Consider the following 19,875-nt stretch of genomic DNA (forward strand, 5'->3'; position numbering starts at 1 on the left):
CCTTAATGCTTTTTCTTAGTGCTTTCATAAAAAATATTATGATACTCTAAATGAAAATGATATAATTCTACCTTAATGAAGTAATTTTTGATAGTTTCTCTTGTATGGGTAACAGACCAAGTCTGGACCTCACCTATGATTCTCTCACACATGTCAAGAGTTTGCTGGCCTTTTGTAAAGTGTGATTAGATTATAAAGAAAAAGTGTTGCTAGTCTTATGGATATCATTTATTGCAAAAGCTGAATTGTGACTAAGTTGAACTTCAGAATCATAAAATACTGCAAATAATTACCTGATTATTTTTGTTATTTTGAAAAAAGAGAACTCTGGTCTAATTTTCTAAGTAGGTTTTAATGTAATATCCTTTTAAATGTGCGCATATGTGTACCATATGTGTGCCTGTGTCAAGCTCTCACACAGGGTGCAATATTTTAGTATCTATTTTTACGGTTTTATACTTTAAACTTTGTCACTTTTCTGCTTATCAACCACAGTCCCTTACATATAGAATACAGCATACTTAAGAGTAGTTTTAGGGTTTGAAAGATTCAAATATCCTTTTTGAGGTTGGCCACAAAAGAAAGTTTTTGATTCCTGCAACATATTAGTTTAGCTTTTTCTCCCCCCCCCCCAAATAAGCAAGAACACATCCCAGCAAATGAAAGCTGGTAATGTACATTCAGAAACCACTTTTAGGTGATATGTCATATATAAGATGTAATCTAGTATACCATAAACCAAAAGGTTTTTGAGCTGTGAAATTTGAAGAATTTCCAGATTACATTAATTTCTTCATCAATCCCAACATGGTGTCCTTTTTCTCCTTTTATGTAATATGCAGTTTTCTTTTACAGAAGGTAAAAACAAATGCAATTTAATCAGTAAAATATGAGGCTAATTATGACAACTTGGAAATTCAGTTAAGACATGTTTTCAATGCAATTTTGGATTTTCATATTTTGAACACCTGCTGACTCTACACTGCAAGTTAGTGAAATGTTGCATAATGACGGTTCACTGTACACCTGAGTTGTTTAAAATGTGGATTTACTTGGTCTAGATTGTGGAAAACCACACCGGGAAATGAGGATGAACCCCAAAGCGATTACGGCCCCACAGATGTTTGGGCGGCTCGATGTGGCCACGAATGACTGGACTGATGGGATATTTTCTACTCTTTGGAGGAAAACATTGAGAGCTAAGAAAGGTAGAAGATGAATTATAATACTATTTTTTGACATGTACTTCTAAGAAAAGACCTGGGTGGCTCTTAAAAATTAGTAGAAAAACTGTGTTCTCCGTATAATATCTTAGTCAAGGCTAAGAAGTCATAAATCTGTATGATATCTGTGAATGTTGAAATACTATTGATTAGTGTTTTTAAAACCTCTTTCATTCCTTCTCCCCCTTATTTTTTGGTTAAGAAGGGAATTATTTTCTTTTTGAAAAAATGTTCCTGTATTCCTCTGATATCTTAGAATAAAAAAGATAGAAAAAGTTGTTAAGGAAAATTGATAGTATTTAATAAAGTGATCTTACCATAACTATTTTCACTGAGTATTTTTAAAATGTTGTTCTTAGTTAAGTACAGCCTATTAACAAAAACCTAATTCTTCAATAAAATCACTGGAGGAAGTGGGCTTCTTTGGAGAGAAAATTGTGTATATACAAAATGAAGTATACTGAATTAATAAATTATTCAGATTATATATGTATAAGTATAATATGCTTCTATTGATTTTAGAGAGAGGGGAAGGGAGAGGAAGAGATAGAAACATCCATCAAATGGCTGCCTCCTGTACCCCCCTACTGGGGATTGAGTCTGAAAGCCAGGCATGTGCCCTGGGCCTGGAATTGAACCAGTGACCTCTTGGTGCAGGGGTTGACGCTCAATCAACTGAGCCACACCAGCCAGGAACAAATTATTCAGTTTAGGTGTTTGATTGCTGTTTAAAGAGACTCAATAAGGGCTGCATTTGTGTATGTATGCTCCCCCCCCACACACACACCTTTGCTTGTATATTCTAGGGGAGCATATCTGGATAGTTCTTGATGGTCCAGTCGATGCCATCTGGATTGAAAATCTGAATTCTGTTTTGGATGATAACAAAACTTTAACCCTTGCCAATGGCGATCGGATTCCCATGGCTCCAAACTGCAAGGTTATTTTTGAGCCTCATAACATTGACAATGCTTCTCCTGCTACCGTCTCAAGGAATGGGATGGTTTTCATGAGTTCTTCTATCCTGGATTGGAGTCCTATTCTGGAGGTATGATTGGAGTCTTTCCTATGTGTAAAGACAAAGCGGATCCTTTAGTGTTGTTCAGGTAGAGTGCCTGCTGATTTTTCCGCAGACCCACAGGGTGTAATTGCACTTTAATGCTACCGTTTATGGGAGATCGTTGAATGCTCTGGGACATGCAAACCCTGATGGCCCCTTACAGGTTTCTTCAATACTCTTCTAATCAGGGGAGATCTGTGATTTCCAAACCTTGGGTTGGGGAGTAATTGCAAGGCCCAGGTGAATCAATAACCCCACTGAACGGTGACTGAATAAATAACATTAAATTTTTTCACTTTGGGGATTCATGACATTTTTAAAAGGTATTCATTTGCATAAAGTTTGGGAGCAGCCATCTTAGAATATTAACTTGAAGAGGACAATTTATTAAAATGGCATAGAAAGGATTTTTATTAGACTCAGGATTATAATTTTAAGTTTTACTTGGAAATAATATTTTAGATAATTTCTCTTTAATGCATGATAAGGGATATATTTTATTACTACCAATATATCCTAGAGTATATTACTGATAATTAGATTATAATTAGATACTATAGTGTAAGGCAGAATGCTTATTAGATAAGCCATCTATAAAACTTTTTTTGACATTGTTAGTCAGATTATTTTCAGTTACATGTTTTGGAGATGATTTGGATAGAAAACTTATGAATTCATAATTTGGATAGTGTAGATGTTTTTTTTTATATTGCCATTAAATTTTTGTGCTTCTTTTTGTGTATGGGTATATCCTGACTTATAATAATGCATTTTCAGAATTTACACGTCTTTGAGTTTTGAAAGGGTTTACATCTGGTGAAGTATGAAGATGTGAAGGAGGAGATTACATAGCAAAATGATACTGACATTGGTCATGTCACTAAAAATTCTTCTAAAGGTTTCAGATTTCACAAATACATTATCCACTCATTAAGGAGAATACAGAGCAAGTGTTCTCAACCCTGGTCTTGCAAAAATAGTCACCAATGACAGTTCTTATAACACAGATGATTGGTCACCCCCCGCTTCCCCCGCCCCCCCCCCCGCCAGGATTGGCAACTACAGGTACAGCGAACTCGAAGTCAAAGCGTATTTATGCGATTTCCCCCCAATATTACCAATTCACAAAGGCTTTAAAAATACTTTTATGCTACTAGCTAATAAATAATTGCTATTTACAAAATAAGCTCCTATTATATCTTGTCAATGTTGAGGCTGAATTGGGCATATACATTAATGGTAGACCTACGTAATATTTTTATATGCTTTTAGCGAATGCAGTTTCTTCCTACAAATGAGTGGGAAGAAGCAAGACTCACAACAATCCGGGAGCAGTGCAAGGCTGTGCTCAGGGGGTTATGAGAGGGCAGAGCAATGGCGAAGGTGTTCATGGGAATCTCAGCCCCAGGGAACCAAGCTGATTCCTGGCCCCAGGGTTGATGTTTTTGGTCCCATCGACCCAAAAGTGCTATCTTGTTTTCATTTCATGAGTTGATGAGTAATTTGGAACCAACATTAAATTGCTTCTGTTTGGAGTCTTTAAGAATGAGCTGATGTCTTCATGCCAGAGAAACTTTCTTCTCCTTAACAAAATACTGTTTTGTGTTAAGTGCTATTTTTGTTATGAATCACATGTACTTTCCTAATATTGGGTTGCACAGATGACTAAATTCTCTAATTTCTTGAGAATTCTTTGATATTTTTCTACATTGGTTATTAATTAAACTATTGGTGAAAATCTTTGTTTTCCATTTTGCAAAGTCTGGGTATGGATTTCCTTTGTTGATCTTGTATTCTGCTTTGTTTTAAAACATTATTTCCATATATTGCCCTCTTATTTTTTTCTAGCATATTTTAATCAAGAGCTGAATATTTTTTCTCCATATTGGCTTTAAGAACTGATTATATGTGTAGTGAAGTAGGTGACTGTGTGGACACTGGAGCCAGATTCCGGGTTTGAATTCTGGCCTTGCCACCTACCAGCTATGGGATCCTGGGCATGTTACTTGAATTCCCTGGGCTCCAGTTTCTTCATATGTAAAAGAAGGATAATAATAACTCTTACTTCATAGAATTGTTCTGAGCATTTAATGAGTTAATACATGAAGGAATTTATAGCAAGGCCTGGCCCATCGTAAGTGTGGTATAATCATTAGATGTTGTTATTAATCGATATTTTAAAAGCTCTTGTTCCACCATGACCATTTCGCTGGTGTGCTAATAAATCTAATTCATGCATTAATTTGTAAACGGACAGGGCTTTCTTAAAAAACGCTCACCTCAAGAAGCTGAAATCCTTCGGCAGCTGTACACCAAATCTTTTCCCGCCCTGTATCGCTTCAGCATTCAGAACTTAGAATACAAGATGGAGATGCTCGAGGCCTTTGTCATCATGCAGAGCATTGACATGCTGCAAGGTCTGATCCCTTCGAAGGTAAGTGGCTCGGTTTTCTGGAGAATTTCTCTCTCATTGGCGGAGTCATACTGCGCAGAGGGCAATATTTGAAATTGCTTTTGTTAGAGCTGTGGGGAGGGGAGATGTTTCAAACATGGACCTGCATATTTTTTCTCCCCCCCGCCCCCCATAAAGCAAGCCGTGGTTTTGTAATTTAGTTGCAGGTTTGCAAACCCGCTTGGTTGGTTTTCCTTTAGATCAGTGTTGCACTGGTTTCCCAGTCGTACTCATCTTTCCCTTGTTCTTGTTTTGGGGGTAAACCGTTGACCCTTTTATATCTTGGCTATTTTCGTTACAACTTCAAAGCAAAGTTTGGGTTTGAGAGTTATGTAATTACATTTTGTTCTTTCGGTTCAGGAACAGGGTGTGGAGGTCACATCAGGGCACCTGGAAAGGCTGTACATCTTCTCCCTGATGTGGAGCGTGGGGGCCCTGCTGGAGCTGGGGGGTCGGCGCCGGCTGGAGCACTGGCTGCGGTCTCAGGAAGCGCTGGCCTTGGACCTGCCGCCTCTATCCGGGACCGACGACACCATGTTTGACTATTACGTCACGTCCGATGGTGAGGATGCTCACTTCCATTTATATGTAGCCCACGAGAACAGTTTTATATATGTGGTGAAACTCTTGCATGTAAAATTAAAATGGAAATTCTCATGTGTGAAGGAAGCTAATTGTTTCTTTTTCAAATATTGTGTACTGAACTTTTAATGAATTAAAAACAAAATTAACCCCCCCAAATCAGTTCCATATTAGCTATTCATGATACAATCAGTAATTTATATAAAAATTACAAAGTGTGAAGTATATTTTCACCAAATATGTGTGTACCTATACATCTATATCTATACCTGTACTTTAAGGTACTTTAAGTATTTATATGTGCATACATATATATGTATAAAGTACATACATATCCTTTATAATCAAAGGCTTATATGCAAATCGACCGAACTGCAGAATGACCAGTTGCTATGACACACACTGACCACCAGGGGGCAGTTGCTCAATGCAGGAGCTGTTCCCTGGTGGTGAGTATGCTCAGCCAGAAACCCTGAGCTGGGCTCATGGCTGGTGCGTGCAGGCTTAGGCATGCGGAGGGCTCCTGGACTATGAGAGGGTGCAGGCCAGGCTGAGGGATACCAGCCCCCCTTCCTCCAGTGCACAAATTTCGCGCACCAGGCCTCTAGTACAGATATGAAATGTGTGTGTGTGTATATATATACAATATGCAATATTTATATATGGCATCCTAGGGGCTTATATTTTTTGTCTTACAATTAAGGAAGTAGGTAATGAAAAAGTTTGTGAGGTTAAACATTTAAAAATGATTTTATGTACATACCACTGTCACAGTGTTCTGTATGTTTATACAGATTTTATGTTATTAAAAACCTACATATTTAAAAGAAAATTTCAAGATTCTTTGAAATATTTCTTAGTAGTATGAATTTGGAATAGTTCCTAGGGAAATTCTGACTCAGCTAAAACATACTTGAATAGTACTTAGATCTCTCAGATTTCAATGATCTTTATTTTATGGGGAGATTTTGGAAGATGTCTTTATGAAATGTCAGGGATGTCTGCTCATTACAGTCAGTTAAATTATTAATAGGAGTGACTATGGCGAGGTGAATGTTCTGTTTACCTCAGGTAAATGGATGCATTGGGACACCTGTACCGAGGAATATGAGTACCCACCTGACACCACCCCAGAATATGGCTCCATCCTGGTGCCGAATGTTGATAATGTGAGGACTGATTTCCTAATTAAAACCATCGCTAAACAGGGCAAGGTATGGCTCTTTAACTTTTATTAAAAATCGCATATTTAAAAATGTCATTTGAGAACATGAATTTAAATGTTACCCCGATTAGTATGCTTTTTTATTATTCCCCAATAACAATATTAGCATTGAATAGCTCTCATTCATAATTAATTATTTCTTATGAGAGAAGGTGAATTTTGACTTGTTTTTCAAAGAGAAATCCATGTCTTTGGATTATTGTATTACTTTGCTAGGGCTGACATAAGAGCTGGGTGGCTTAAACAAGATACTCCCCCCACCCTCCACAATTCTGGAGGCTTGAAGTTCAAGATGAGTGTGTCAGGCTTAGCTTTCTTTCTGAAGCCTCTCTCCTTGGCTCACAGATGGCCTACTGTCCTCCCAGAGCCTTTATCTGTGTGAGAGCTTCCCTGCTGTTTCTTTATGAATCCAAATGTCCTCCTCTTCTAAGGATGCCAGTTAGACTGAAGTAGGGCTCACCTTAATGCCCCATTTTAACTTAATTATCCCTTTAAAGAACTTTTCTCCGTATATAGTCACATTCTGAGGTACTAGGGGCCAGAGCTTCAAACTATGAATTCAGGGTGGTGGGGATGGGGGGCACTGCCAGTTCAGCCCATGACAATCATCTTATTGTATTTCTTGGATTTCTTTCTCAACCCCTATTGTAGGCTGTGCTGTTAATCGGTGAGCAAGGAACAGCTAAGACAGTCATAATGAAAGGATTTATGTCAAAATACAATCCTGAAAGTCACATGACCAAGAGTCTGAACTTTTCTTCTGCAACCACCCCACTCATGTTTCAGGTACTGGCTCTTGAGGTTTGCTTAGCAGCCCAGGTTTGTGATAAGCTGGAGGCTCCGCTCTCTCTACCGTTCTGCTGTGCCCGCCGAGCTGCTTCTCCACCCCCACAGCCATGACAGGTCCCTACATATGCCTTCCATTATCTCTCTTATTCAACTGCAGTAGTATTTCTCCCTAATTAGATTAAAACATATACACATCTTAAATGATGGAGAAACGAAAAACGAAAAACATAAGGTATTGAAGACCTTGATCCTATTTAAAATGTCTATGTAGGAAAGCCTGCAAAATCTAAAGTGGACTGAAAGAAATATTTATTCCTCCACCGAAACCTACTTCCTCTCCTTATTATTGTTATCAAACCCCAGTTTTTGAGTCCCTGTGCCGGCACGCATGGCCCAGAGAAATGCGCAAGCAGGAGTTTGCAGTGAAGAAAGGAAGTAGTTCATTACTGTAAGATTGCCCAGTCCAGACTGGGGGCGAGCTTGTCTCTTAAAGACCCGGCTCCCTGATGATGTGTACATTACAGATTACATAGGGCCAAATCGCAAGATACAGTGGGTGGGTTAGGGGTTCTGTGTTGTGTTAGAAACTGAGTGACCGGAGGTGAGGTAAGGGTGATACCTCATTTCTTCAGCTCTGGAGGGCAGCTCTGAGGTATGCCCTGGCCTCCCTCTCTCTGGTTTCATGGAATAATAGCTAGGGGCCATTCCACCCTAGGACTCAGGAGCTGAAACATAACTTAGGCCAAGATGTTGTCTTAAGTCTGACAGAGATCCAGACCTTGTGACCATTAGTCAGGTCACAAGGCTTTTGTCTTCTCCTGCCTCAGGGGTTAATAATTACTGGAGGAAAGTCTAGGCCCATGAGATGGAGAGAGGGAGAAAAAGATGATTTTCTAAAGCTATAGTCACAAATCAAATCAAATCATTAGGACACTCAAGTTTCACTGTCTGCTTTTCTGTGGGTGTTACCATTATTCTAGCCTTTAGACTGGATCCATTGGAGGCATCTTTGATGGATCTCTTTTGAATCAAGGGCAGCTAATGTATCTAAGAAAATACTTGTCACATCCTTCCTTTTTTCCTCATTCTCCCTGTCTGCCTCTACATAATCCACTACTTCTTGATTCCACACCAGGGTAGCAGCATGAAGGAATCCCCAGCTGGTCTTTGTTCAAGTCTAATTCTTTTACAGTCTACCTTTTATTCTCCTTCTAATCTCCGGTTCATATATTGTCACTTTTACCTATTGTTCCCTGGCTTAACATTTTGCAATAGCTCCCATTATCAATTGCAACAAGGAATAAAATCGTAGGCTTTTATACTAAGGATGCTATCCTATCATATCATTGAAGAGTCACAGGAACCCCCCACCCCCCCGAATTTGCATTGCTTTTGTCAATGAAGCTGCCAAGAATGACCTGGGTTTGCAGTGGCTGGTTGGTCGTTTTCTCCTGTTCCTAAGTCATCTAAGACCTTATTGAAATGGGAGGAAATCCAAAGTGTCATTTCATGCTTCAATTGTTCTTAAATCACCTCTCATATCTTCGTCCTTCCGGGACAAAGCTGAGAGTGTAGCCGCAGGAATCGAGGCAGCCACTGTGGCTGCAGCTGCAAGGGAGGGATCCAGGCAGCCATGGCTGCGAAGGCCTACTCTTGCATCGGGCCTCTAGTGCATTAATAAAAGGACACATTTTATACATTGAAAATGGAAGGGAAGTTTTTAGGAGAATCCAAACCCCAAGAAGTTTGCTTTTGATTAACTTTGTTGTTCTTTAGTTGTCAGAATGAAAATATCAAAGAGCAATGAAAAATATTAAAAGCATAGCTAAATCATGGCATTTTCTCACTTAATGTAATTGGTGACTGCAGAATGCCAATAAACTGAGACCATTGATTAAGTTTCTAAATAAGACTGCCAGCTATGTAATGCTCCTCTTTTAGACGTGGCATTTTCAATACTGGCTAGCCTTCAAGCAAATGAATACAATTTCACAGTGTTGTGATGGTGTTACCGGAAAGGAGATCTGGCTGGCCCGTGGTGGGTCTGCCTAGGCTGGCCTGTGGTGTGTGGGTTCTTCACTTTGTTCAGGAACATTTTCACAACACGAGTCCAGGTGACTATGAGGGAACATTTATTAAAGCTGGGGACAGTAAAACAAGAAAGTGCTTAGCATAGAAGAAGCAACAGGTGAGCCTCGGCTGGGCTGCCCTCGCTCTCTGGGAATTGAACCTGTGACCTTGGCATATGTCTCTTTAACATGAGATATTTACTAATTTTCTGGAAAAAAGACAGGTATTATCTAGAAGACAACCCTTTTGTTGATATGCAAATTCATAAACTATATAATAAACTTCTAACAGTGGTACCATATTGAAGTGTGATAATTAGAAGAATTATGAAGCAGGATTTTTCTGATTCACAACTACTTTAGACCAATTCCCTCCTGTCCTTCAGTGTGAAGGTGGTATCAACAATTCTTTCGTTTTCTGTTCAGAAACATCACAGGATCATGTACTCTGTTTAGTGCCTGTTTTGACTGCTGAGCATCCAAGCTTTTGATTAAGTTAGAGTCATTAGTTTTACGAAGCTTTTGATTAGCCAAACTGCTGTAGTTAACATTCTTACTGTAATTTTCAGCCTTTTATGCTAAACAAGGGCTGATGGAGCTGAGCATTTGTCTCAGTATCTCCCACTTATCTGGATTCAAACCAAGTTGAAATTCTAGATGAGAAAATAGTACTGTCCAATCATCCTGTGTTGCCATGGTAGCACACAGTCTATTTTCAACAGGGTTTCCTTTGTGTTCACTATGCTATCGCTCTCATATCTTTCATCAGTAGAAGGACTGGCTGTATGTCCCTCTTTGCCTGGGACAGTCCAGTTTACTTCCATTGTCTGAGATTAATAATTAATGGCATGCCCTGTCATGATCGAAAGTGTGTGCTTTCGGCAAAAATTATATGGTCACCCTATTCTTTGGTGGAGAGAATTCAGTTGGTTTTTTAAAAGAGACTTCTCATTTATTCCACAAACAAATATTGTTTTAATGTATTATTCTATTTTTTTTGAAAATAATCCATACATATCTTTCAAAATTTAAGCAATACAGAAAGATAAAGTAAAAGTTTCTTAAGAAAATTTTCTAAATTCTGAATTTATCTCTTCTAGAAATAATCATAAAGTGTTTTGAATGTAACAGTATTGTAAATGGTTTGCATATCAATAGGTTTTGTTTTTTAGAAAAATAAGAATCAAAGAGCTGGGAAGGACATTCCATATTTCTTTTCTAGACTCAGAGTTGTGTTTTCAAATGCAATTGTAGACAGAAGACTAAGCTACACAACAAGGAGCCAAGGATTTGCTGTGGTGGAATTGGAGCTGGGCTCCTGCGACCCCTTCAAGCCTCATCCTGGCTTCCTGCAGGGGTCTCTGCATTAGCAGAACATTCTTTTGACTCCTCAAAACACAATTGGAAGACTGTTTCGCACAGGGAGATTATGTGAAAGTATCTTTTCATGGTAAAGTCCCCTAAAAATGTCAGGTGTTACTGTTAATATTAATGCATTCAGGTGGAGGGAGATGAAAGTTCACACAGTCGGGGCAAAACCTGAGGGAGAAACCCCGTTCCCACGCCTTCCAGGGTGCCCTCCCAGCTCACCCCTGTGCTTCCTTCTAATGGCTTGTCTTTATCCACATTGACATTCAAGTAATTGATTCATTACTCAGCAGTGCATTTGTTTTATTTTTATCTTGTAATTATGCACTATTGTATTTTCATGTTGCTTGTGATATCATTTTACTATTTATATTGTACATTTTAACTCTGACTAGTGTAAGACTATTTTCATTTGGTTTCCATGAATTATAATAAAATGGGAAGATCTTACATAGGCAGTAGATTTATTTTGTATCCAAAATGCATTTATTGGGATGGTTCCCCACTCATCTCCACTTTGACTTCTGCTTCCTTCTGAAGGAGCATCCTCTGGAAACCTTGCCTTTCCTCCTGTTGGCTGACAGAGGACCAGGGGGCACCAACACACGCAACTACCAATTGTACAAGGCTAACGATGGTGGTGATTTCACAGCATCCTGGGCATTTAACATAGGATAGTAGGAATTGGACTCTGTACCAGGCGCTTCTTCCTGTGTTTTGTCTTCTATCTTCTGGAGAGGGATGAAGGAGATCCTTAGTCAGAGGCATGCTAATGTGGGGATGTCATTACCACCAGAAAGCTAGGCAGTAAATTTTTTAATAAAGAGAATAAACTCTCCATTGTGAGAGATACGACAACCACCACCTGTGCGGCTAGGGTTCAGGACCTGGAAAAGGGCCATGCACAAATGATGACACTAGACAAGAAATATGAATTTAGAAATCATAGGGGGCCAGGCGGAGAACCCAACTCTACTGGAAGGGCTTCATTGGTGCCAAGGCCATGCTTGCTTTTTATTCAATTTTAGATACACATCTTGCCCTTAGTAGAGCAGGCAATTATGGTAGCAGACAGACTATCTTAAAGGTCAGTAAATATTAGTAAAGATTCACTTTGAGACTATTAGATCAGGAAATTGCTTGAGCTACCATCGTCTCAACTAAATAATCGGTGCATAGCTTTAGCCCTTGCCAAAGCTCAAGGTCCATCAGCCTTCTGGGTTCCTTGTTTACACTTTCCTGATAGTGTAGATAATGGATAGCTTCCAGCACTCCATTTTTATATTTTCGCTAAATAGCAGATAAATGGAAGCCTAAAATTAAGTGTATTTTATATTTCAATTTAATTAGATGTAAAATGTATGGAAAATGATTCAAGTGCTGATCCATAGAGATACGTACAGTAATAATAAAATATCTCTTTTTTAATAATGCATTAAGGCCACTAAGTGCTTTCATATATATTATATCATGTGTGGATAATACTCATGCATATATACACAAATGTATGTATGTATGATTTATGCATCGTTATATATAGTCCCACTTCTGAGCTGTGATTTAGACATACTAAGTGACTTACATCAATTGACAATGTTAATAAGTGGGAGAAGTAGCAGTTGAATCCTTTTTTTCTGACTTAAACCTAATGAGAGCTATTGAATAGGCCATGCAGGCTATGCAGGTTTATGCTATATCCAATTCACAGAGATAATCATGTGAATGGTAAATCCAAGAATTGGGCAGTGTACAACCTCCTCAGCTGTACGGGACCCTGCCAGTACCCTTTCCGATGCAAGCTGTCTCCCTCCGTCAGATTGGAGGAGTAGACATATATACAACCAGGCGTAGCTGATGTGATAAGTGCTGTTCATGGTGTAATCTAAGTACTGTAGAGCTCAGAGGAAGAGGGGATGAGTTTCTTTAGGGGATTACAGAAATCAATGTAATGAAGAATTGACCATGACCTGGGGGAATTTAATATTTCTGTTATATTAATTGTAGGAATTATAGAGGCTGAATAATCTATTAAGAAATTAATGCAGAAAGTTGAATTGCCCCAGCGGCCCTTAGGACTGCCAGCTTAGAACGGAGAAGGGCAGCTTTCCTCACCTCCATTCCTAAGTCTATCTGGATCCCTAACCATCTAGTTTTTATTTCTTAAAGCAACACTGTCATAATTGGGATAACCCTGGTTTTCCATCTGTGTGTGAGATAACAACACTGGGGTCCTTTGTTTGCTTCTATAAATTGCTTAAGATGATGTCATGCTGACTACCATTCTCAGATTTCAAAGTAAAATTTTTTTTGTTTATTCTCAGAGAACAGTATACACTCTCCATAATCCAGGCTCTTGCTAGAGATTTCAAAAATTTTTAAAAATATGTTTTTATTTATTTTAGAGAAGAAGGGAGAGGGATAGAGAGATAGGAACATTAATCAGCTGCTTCCTGCATACCCACTACTGGAGATGGAGCCTGCGACCAGGGCGTGTGTCCTGACTGGGAATCAAACCGACCACCTCTTAGTTCATGGCTCAATATTCAACCACTGAGCCACACCGGCCAGGCTCCAGTTTTTTTTAAATCAATAGCTGGGTTGAGAGAAGTAACATTTTAAGGAAGAACATTCATCTACCTCAGTATTTCAGAAGTTGTGTTTGGCTAATACTTATCCCAAGAGATTTCTCTTGTTCAGAAATGGCTGCTCTAGGAATATGTAAATAAGGTTCTCATAACGAACACTGTAAACCGGCCTGTGAGATGAGCATCAGTCTATGGTATGTTTTTATTGCTAAATGAATCTGAATGAATCATGACCTGGAAGGGCTGGAACAAAGAGACTGAGAGTGTGTATAAATGAGACTGGAATGGTAAGCAGGGAGCAGTATGGAGGTCCCTGTAAATCACTAATGGGGAACCACTGGATTAGGGTTACATTGCTGCTTAGGGAGTTCTTTCTGCCTGTGGAGGTGGAGAACAAGATGGAAGAGACGTGGCTGTGCTCAGAGGGACTGGAGAGGGCGTGGCTGCAGTAATTCCTCAGGAGGGAGGTTGGCGGGACCAGGAGAATAAAAGTGGGAATGGAAACAGCACCGAGATGCATTCAAGTTGGGGTTAGAAAGCAGAACTGACAGGTTGAGTGGGTATTGTTGGTGGAGAGGGATGGAAGAGAGAGAAAAAGTTAAAAATGACTCTTAAGTTTCTTGTCTTTATGTATATATTAAATGTTGGCGGATAAATACATTGGGCCAGATACCCTTCTAGGCACTGAGGATGCAACAATGAGAAAGATACGAGGTGCTGACCTCCTTACATTCTGGTGGAGGAGACAGGCAGTAATTAAGTAAACTAATATACTTATTTTTATTAACTGGACCATGGTTTATATCACCAAAACAATGGGAGAGGTGGGGACAGAAGTCAAAGAGATCAGGGAGAATGTGGGTGGTAGGTTACTACAAAAATGATCAGTAATTCTTTAGGGATACTGGAAATTATAAGTCAGACATGTGTATGACTTATAAAGAAGTTTCCATACCAACTGGAGGAGGCTAGGGAGGCAATTTAAGTGAGTGTGACATTAATCCCCATGAGAAAGACAAATAGCTGACCTAGGGCATGTAGGTAGTTGGGGTCTAGTCCTGAAATGAGCACACAGGAGTGGGTGCAGACTTTGGGTGAAGAAGAGGTGTTTATGTTTAGATATGTTGATTTTGTTATGTGATGGATCATCCAAGTGGGGAAGTCTAGTTAGAGATACCAGTCCAAGTCTGTGGTTTCCCCACACATTCCCAAATAGGTGTGTGGGGAGTAAAACACACAATTATTATGTTTCAGGCCTTCAGGAGGTCCCAGCAAACTTCAGAATTCATTAGGTAACTGCTTAATGGGCAGCAATTCTAAAAACAGAAAGAAGTCTCAACTCCAGGTTCACAAGCTATTTATTTGTTCTCCCTACTTTGTTTTTGTCAAATTAGCTCTTTTATGATATATATAGCTTACTAATAATTTCCTGGTATTTCAAAGAAATTAAGGTCATAATGAAGGGGAAGAATGTGCAGGTATGTGGCTATGGCTTCATATTATCTCACTTAGTCCACCTATGGCTTTTAGCTCTTAGAATCCCCCCGCACCCCCTCGCCCCCTTAAGACATAAAAATCTTTATGTGCCTATGTGTTCTCACAAATAGACCCGGGAATGCCTGGAAAGCTCTAGTGCCAGAGGGAGGTGTCGGGAGATTATTAATTGCCTTATGCATTTAAATTCATTGGAAAGCAGAGCTAAATTTAGCCTAGTTCATTACTTCAAACAGTTTGCCTCCATGTCAGGGAATATAAAATTCTTTCTGCCATTGCACTGTTGTCATGGGAGATTTGTTTCGCAATTGAATGAGTTGTGATATATTTATATATCTTTCTATATAAAACCGGTGAAAAATATTTATATCTTTTGCTATTTATTATTTGTTAAAATGAGGATAGAAACTTAAAATTTAAAATTACCAAACTGTGACCATTTCCAAGGACAGATGCATAGATTTTTGCTTATATCATGACCTTATTTTCTGGTTGTACCTTGGATATTAAAGTCATTTTTTACTGGTTTACTCATCATGAAATAAGAGAAAGCTTTTTTTGGATAGGAGGAGAATGCATTTTAGGTCAATATACCTCCACTTTCTCCTATATTTATGCATTATCTTTAATATGACTTAAAATCAAGGATCTGTACAGTGGTAGGACTGAAATGAGGTCTTTAAGACTGGGCTTCTAAAGCAGGCGTGGGATATACTCTGGTGTCGCTTTAGATCCCATAAATCTTTCATCCTTTACTAAAGCAGGGGTGGGGAGCGTCCAGTTCTCGGGCCGTATAAAGCCCATGAAATCATTTGGTCTGGCCCTGCCAAGGCATTAGGGCTGAGTTAATTAAATGTCTGACCAAATACAGCAGGCTGATTTTTAAGTTGATAATTTTGTAAGACCCAAGAATGATGTTATAAATATCCAAATGATCCTTGCAGGAAAAAGATTCCCAACCCCTGGCTAGAGCATGGGAACCACAACGCCCTTTCTGTTTTCTTTGCGGTGCTAGCTCTGGTTAATCAGTGCATACATTTTGAATGACTGATTAATTTACAAACTACAATGTACTACCATGGAAATGATAACATCATAGTCAACAACCTGGGGTCTGCCGAAACTGGTTTGGCTCAGTGGATAGAGCGTCGGCCTGCGGACTGGGGGGTCCCGGGTTCGATTCCGGTCAAGGGCATGTACCTGGGTTGTGGGCACATCCCCAGTGGGAGATGTGCAGGAGGCGGCTGATCGATGTTTCTCTCTCATCGATGTTTCTAACTCTCTATCTCTCTCCCTTCCTCTCTGTAAAAAATCAATAAAATATATTAAAAAAAACAAATAAAAAAAACAAAACAAAACAATCTGGGGTCCTTCTCCCATGTCCCTCTTACCCCTTTCAACACTCCTTCCACCAGTTTTTTTTTTTTTTTTTAGTTGAAGTGTAGTTGACACATAACATTACATTAGTAGTTTCATCAGTTTTAAGGTTCTTTTTCATATTGCTAGGGAAGTGTTTTTATAGAGCACAGTGTACTCTCCTGTGCCACCTAAGCTCAGAAGGTGGAAATGAGAGAGGAGAGGTGGGTGAGTGCTGTTCATTTTGTCTCAAGGGATGAGAAGTGAGGCAGAGTGAATCTGCCCCAAAGCAGTGAGTCTGGATGGCGTCAGGCCACAGGAGCCAGGTGGCAGCCTCCTCATGGAGGGAGAGCCGTCTTTTGCCTACAGCAGGCTGAGCAGCTCAGAGCCCAGTCCTAAGAAGCTTCTTGGATAGTAGCCCTGTTTACCTTTGTTCCTCATTAGAAAGGCTGGCCTCTTTGAACAGCCTTTATAGAGGTGGGGGTGGGCGTTAGAGTGTCAGGAACATAGGCATAATGAGACAGAAGTAAATTTGTAGACATGGCCTGAAGAGCCCCATCGCATTAAAAATTTACATGGATTAGAATTTTATTTACTCCTAAAAAAATCATGTTTTCAAAGGTTGTAAACATTATCAAGATAATTTAGGCACTTTGCACCCTGCATTCCAGATTTAAGGGGAGTTTGGGTTGTTTTTTTCTGAGTAATTCCTGTCAATTCAAGTGTCCCTAAATTTTTAAAATAATTAACCACGGATATAAAAGGGAGAAACTAAGATGGCGGCAGAGATACTGTTGGCTTTCTTGTTTAACAGAGGACAATAGAGAGTTACGTGGATAAACGCATGGGTACAACATATGGCCCTCCTGCAGGAAAGAAGATGACTGTTTTTATCGATGATGTGAATATGCCAATTATCAATGAGTGGGGAGACCAGGTATGTCGAGTCTTATTGTGCACTTTCTTTAATTCAACATGGACTTATTCTTGATGAATCAGTATTTTTCTGATTTTCCAACATATAATTCCTGAATTCCCATCAAGTCCATTGATTTGAAGCACTCAAGAAGTTAGGTTCCAGCAGATAAAGGAGTGACATTTTAATTCTGAAAGTTGTCTTTCCTAGGTTACTAACGAGATAGTACGGCAGCTGATGGAACAGAGTGGTTTTTATAACCTAGAGAAGCCTGGGGAGTTTACCAGCATTGTGGACATTCAGCTTTTGGCAGCCATGATCCATCCGGGGGGTGGACGCAATGATATACCCCAAAGACTCAAGAGGCAGTTCTCTATATTTAACTGCACATTGCCCTCAGATGCGTCCATGGACAAGATCTTTGGTAAGATGAGTGTTGATGGGGCTTGGGGAGGGAAGAGCAATTTCTTGTGTTCCAATGAGAAATATATTGCTAGAGGTCAACACAGAAGGAGCACTGGGTGGCTCCTTAATCTGTTGCCCTTATCAATCTCAAGTAGTGTATTTTGTTTATGTAAGGACTTATATAATGCGATCATTTCCTCATGGACACACAAATTTGAAGTCTGGATTGATACACTATCAAGCCAAAAGTTTATAGAGCTGGTACTTCAACCAACCCGTATAATGATTCTGGCCAAAGAAATAATTTTGCACAGAAATAATTTTGCACTGAGATTAATTATAGTCTCATCTTCCAAATAATTTATAGAGTAATAAATCATTGATTGATTACATATGTAGTATTTCAGGAATAATTTTATTGAAGAAACACAAGCCCAATAGATAATCATAATTATTTAACTGAGTAATAAAAATGATTTATAACCAATTTTGGAATTATTCTTTGCAGAAAGAAAGTGTAAGTTATGTCATTTGTCTTAAGTATTAATTTAGTATTTCTGAACCTGATACTGAGAAAAAACTCCTAAGGATTACCCTAATTAATTTCTGGCAGACCAAAATGTCAACTTAGCACCCTAGGCAGCGCCTGCCTTCAATTACAGCAGTGGGCAAAGGTTTGGAAACCAAATGACATGTGAATTATCTAGGCTTGGGAAAAGTAAAATGGAGCAGAAAGTATGACTGTTACCATTTTTAATTATCTTTTTTGTGGCTTGGGGCCTGGAAAGTTTTATATACAAGGTAAATTAAAATATTTTGTAATGCATGAAAATGCAACAAAAGAATGGAGAAAGCTTAGAGCAGCTATGAAATCTTCCTCTTTCTTATCTCTTTTATAAGGCATCTTTATATATTTATCAGTTACCCATTTAATAATATTGAATTAGTTCAGCTAGAGTTGCAGTAGTTTTTCTTAACTTTCCAGTATTTGAGTGCTAACCTACTTGAACTTGTATCTACTTTTTAGGTGTTAAGGATAAGAGAACATACTATAAATTTCCTTAATTTGTAGTTGTATATTAAAATGTGTAATTATATTTGTGCAAACTCTGCATTATAATGTTATTTATTTTAATTTAGTTTATTTGAACTGTCAAACTGTTATGCGTCTTTTCCCCTTTCAGGTGTCATTGGGACAGGCTACTACTGTATCCAAAGGGGTTTCTCAGAGGAAGTGAGAGATTCAGTGACAAAACTGGTTCCCCTGACACGCCGACTGTGGCAGATGACGAAGATGAAAATGCTCCCCACCCCTGCAAAATTCCATTACGTATTTAATCTTCGAGATCTTTCCAGGATCTGGCAAGGAATGCTGAACACCACCTCAGAGGTTATCAAGGAACCAGATGTAAGTAATACATAAGAAAGACAGACAACATTGTTATTCACCATACACCCTAGATTTTCTTAGTAATATAATCTGTAGTGGAATTATGACAATATTTTTAGATTTTTAGAATGAATATTTTTTCTTTGCTGTTTTTAAATGAACACAAATAAAGAAACAGTATGTCAGAAAATTTTACTTAAAAATTCTAATTTAAGGTTTATGTTTAAGGAAATGGTATACATAGTTATTTTCTGTTAATAGAGAAAAAGGAACAATTGATTTTCTTTTCTTATCAGACGGTATTTTTTTTAATACTAAATAATGGAACAGATTACTGTTGATTTTATTGTATAAGAGTCTTCATATTTTAAACATGTCATTTTAACTTAAAAAGTAATTATCTTTAGAAATAATCAAAATAAAAAAAGAGACCATTTGTTGTTATTAATTCACGATCTTTCCTTTCCATATCACTGAATGCATTGAAAGAATTATGTATTGCTAACATTGAATGGAGGCAGAATAGAAGAAAGAAAGTTTATTTGACAGAAAAATGAGCATTTGTACATCCACTGGAATATAATGGTTCCTAGCATTATAGAATTTCCTTTGAATAAGGATCCAAAGCACGGCCTGTGTGCTCAGGCTAATGTGACCTTGGCCTCTCTTTCAGCCTTTTATGGAACCAAAGAGGTCGTTAAGCAAATGGGTTTTAGGGCACATAAAAATACAGAGAAAGTTGAGATATCAGCTACATGGTCACTAGGCACAGTGTGTTGACTATTTAAAGGAACAACGTTACCCAGATGCTCACAAAGTAGGAATCTGCACTGGTTGACTCTAAGACAAGATATTTTGGTGAAAACTTACTCTCCTTGTTACAGAGAAGTGAGAGCCATTTTAACAGCAATGAACATTTTAACTTGATTTTTTTTCAAAGTTATTGACAAATTAATGGCAT

At 38.6% G+C, this 19,875-nt stretch overlaps 1 protein-coding gene across 1 annotated transcript in view; it reads left to right on the plus strand.

The window, feature by feature from the left end:
* DNAH5 (dynein, axonemal, heavy chain 5) overlaps positions 1-19,875 on the plus strand; it is a 190,913-nt gene that overhangs the window by 99,045 nt on the left and 71,993 nt on the right. The window contains exons 42-50 of the mRNA XM_015567634.1: positions 1,062-1,208; positions 2,030-2,271; positions 4,541-4,717; positions 5,096-5,297; positions 6,389-6,531; positions 7,194-7,328; positions 17,018-17,140; positions 17,330-17,543; positions 18,709-18,932. Of these exons, the coding sequence (XP_015423120.1) occupies positions 1,062-1,208; positions 2,030-2,271; positions 4,541-4,717; positions 5,096-5,297; positions 6,389-6,531; positions 7,194-7,328; positions 17,018-17,140; positions 17,330-17,543; positions 18,709-18,932 (1,607 nt within the window). The remainder of the gene's footprint in view (positions 1-1,061; positions 1,209-2,029; positions 2,272-4,540; positions 4,718-5,095; positions 5,298-6,388; positions 6,532-7,193; positions 7,329-17,017; positions 17,141-17,329; positions 17,544-18,708; positions 18,933-19,875) is intronic.

The sequence above is a fragment of the Myotis davidii genome, unplaced genomic scaffold (assembly GCF_000327345.1).
Source record: "Myotis davidii unplaced genomic scaffold, ASM32734v1 scaffold143, whole genome shotgun sequence".
Classification (NCBI taxonomy): Eukaryota; Metazoa; Chordata; class Mammalia; order Chiroptera; family Vespertilionidae; genus Myotis; species Myotis davidii.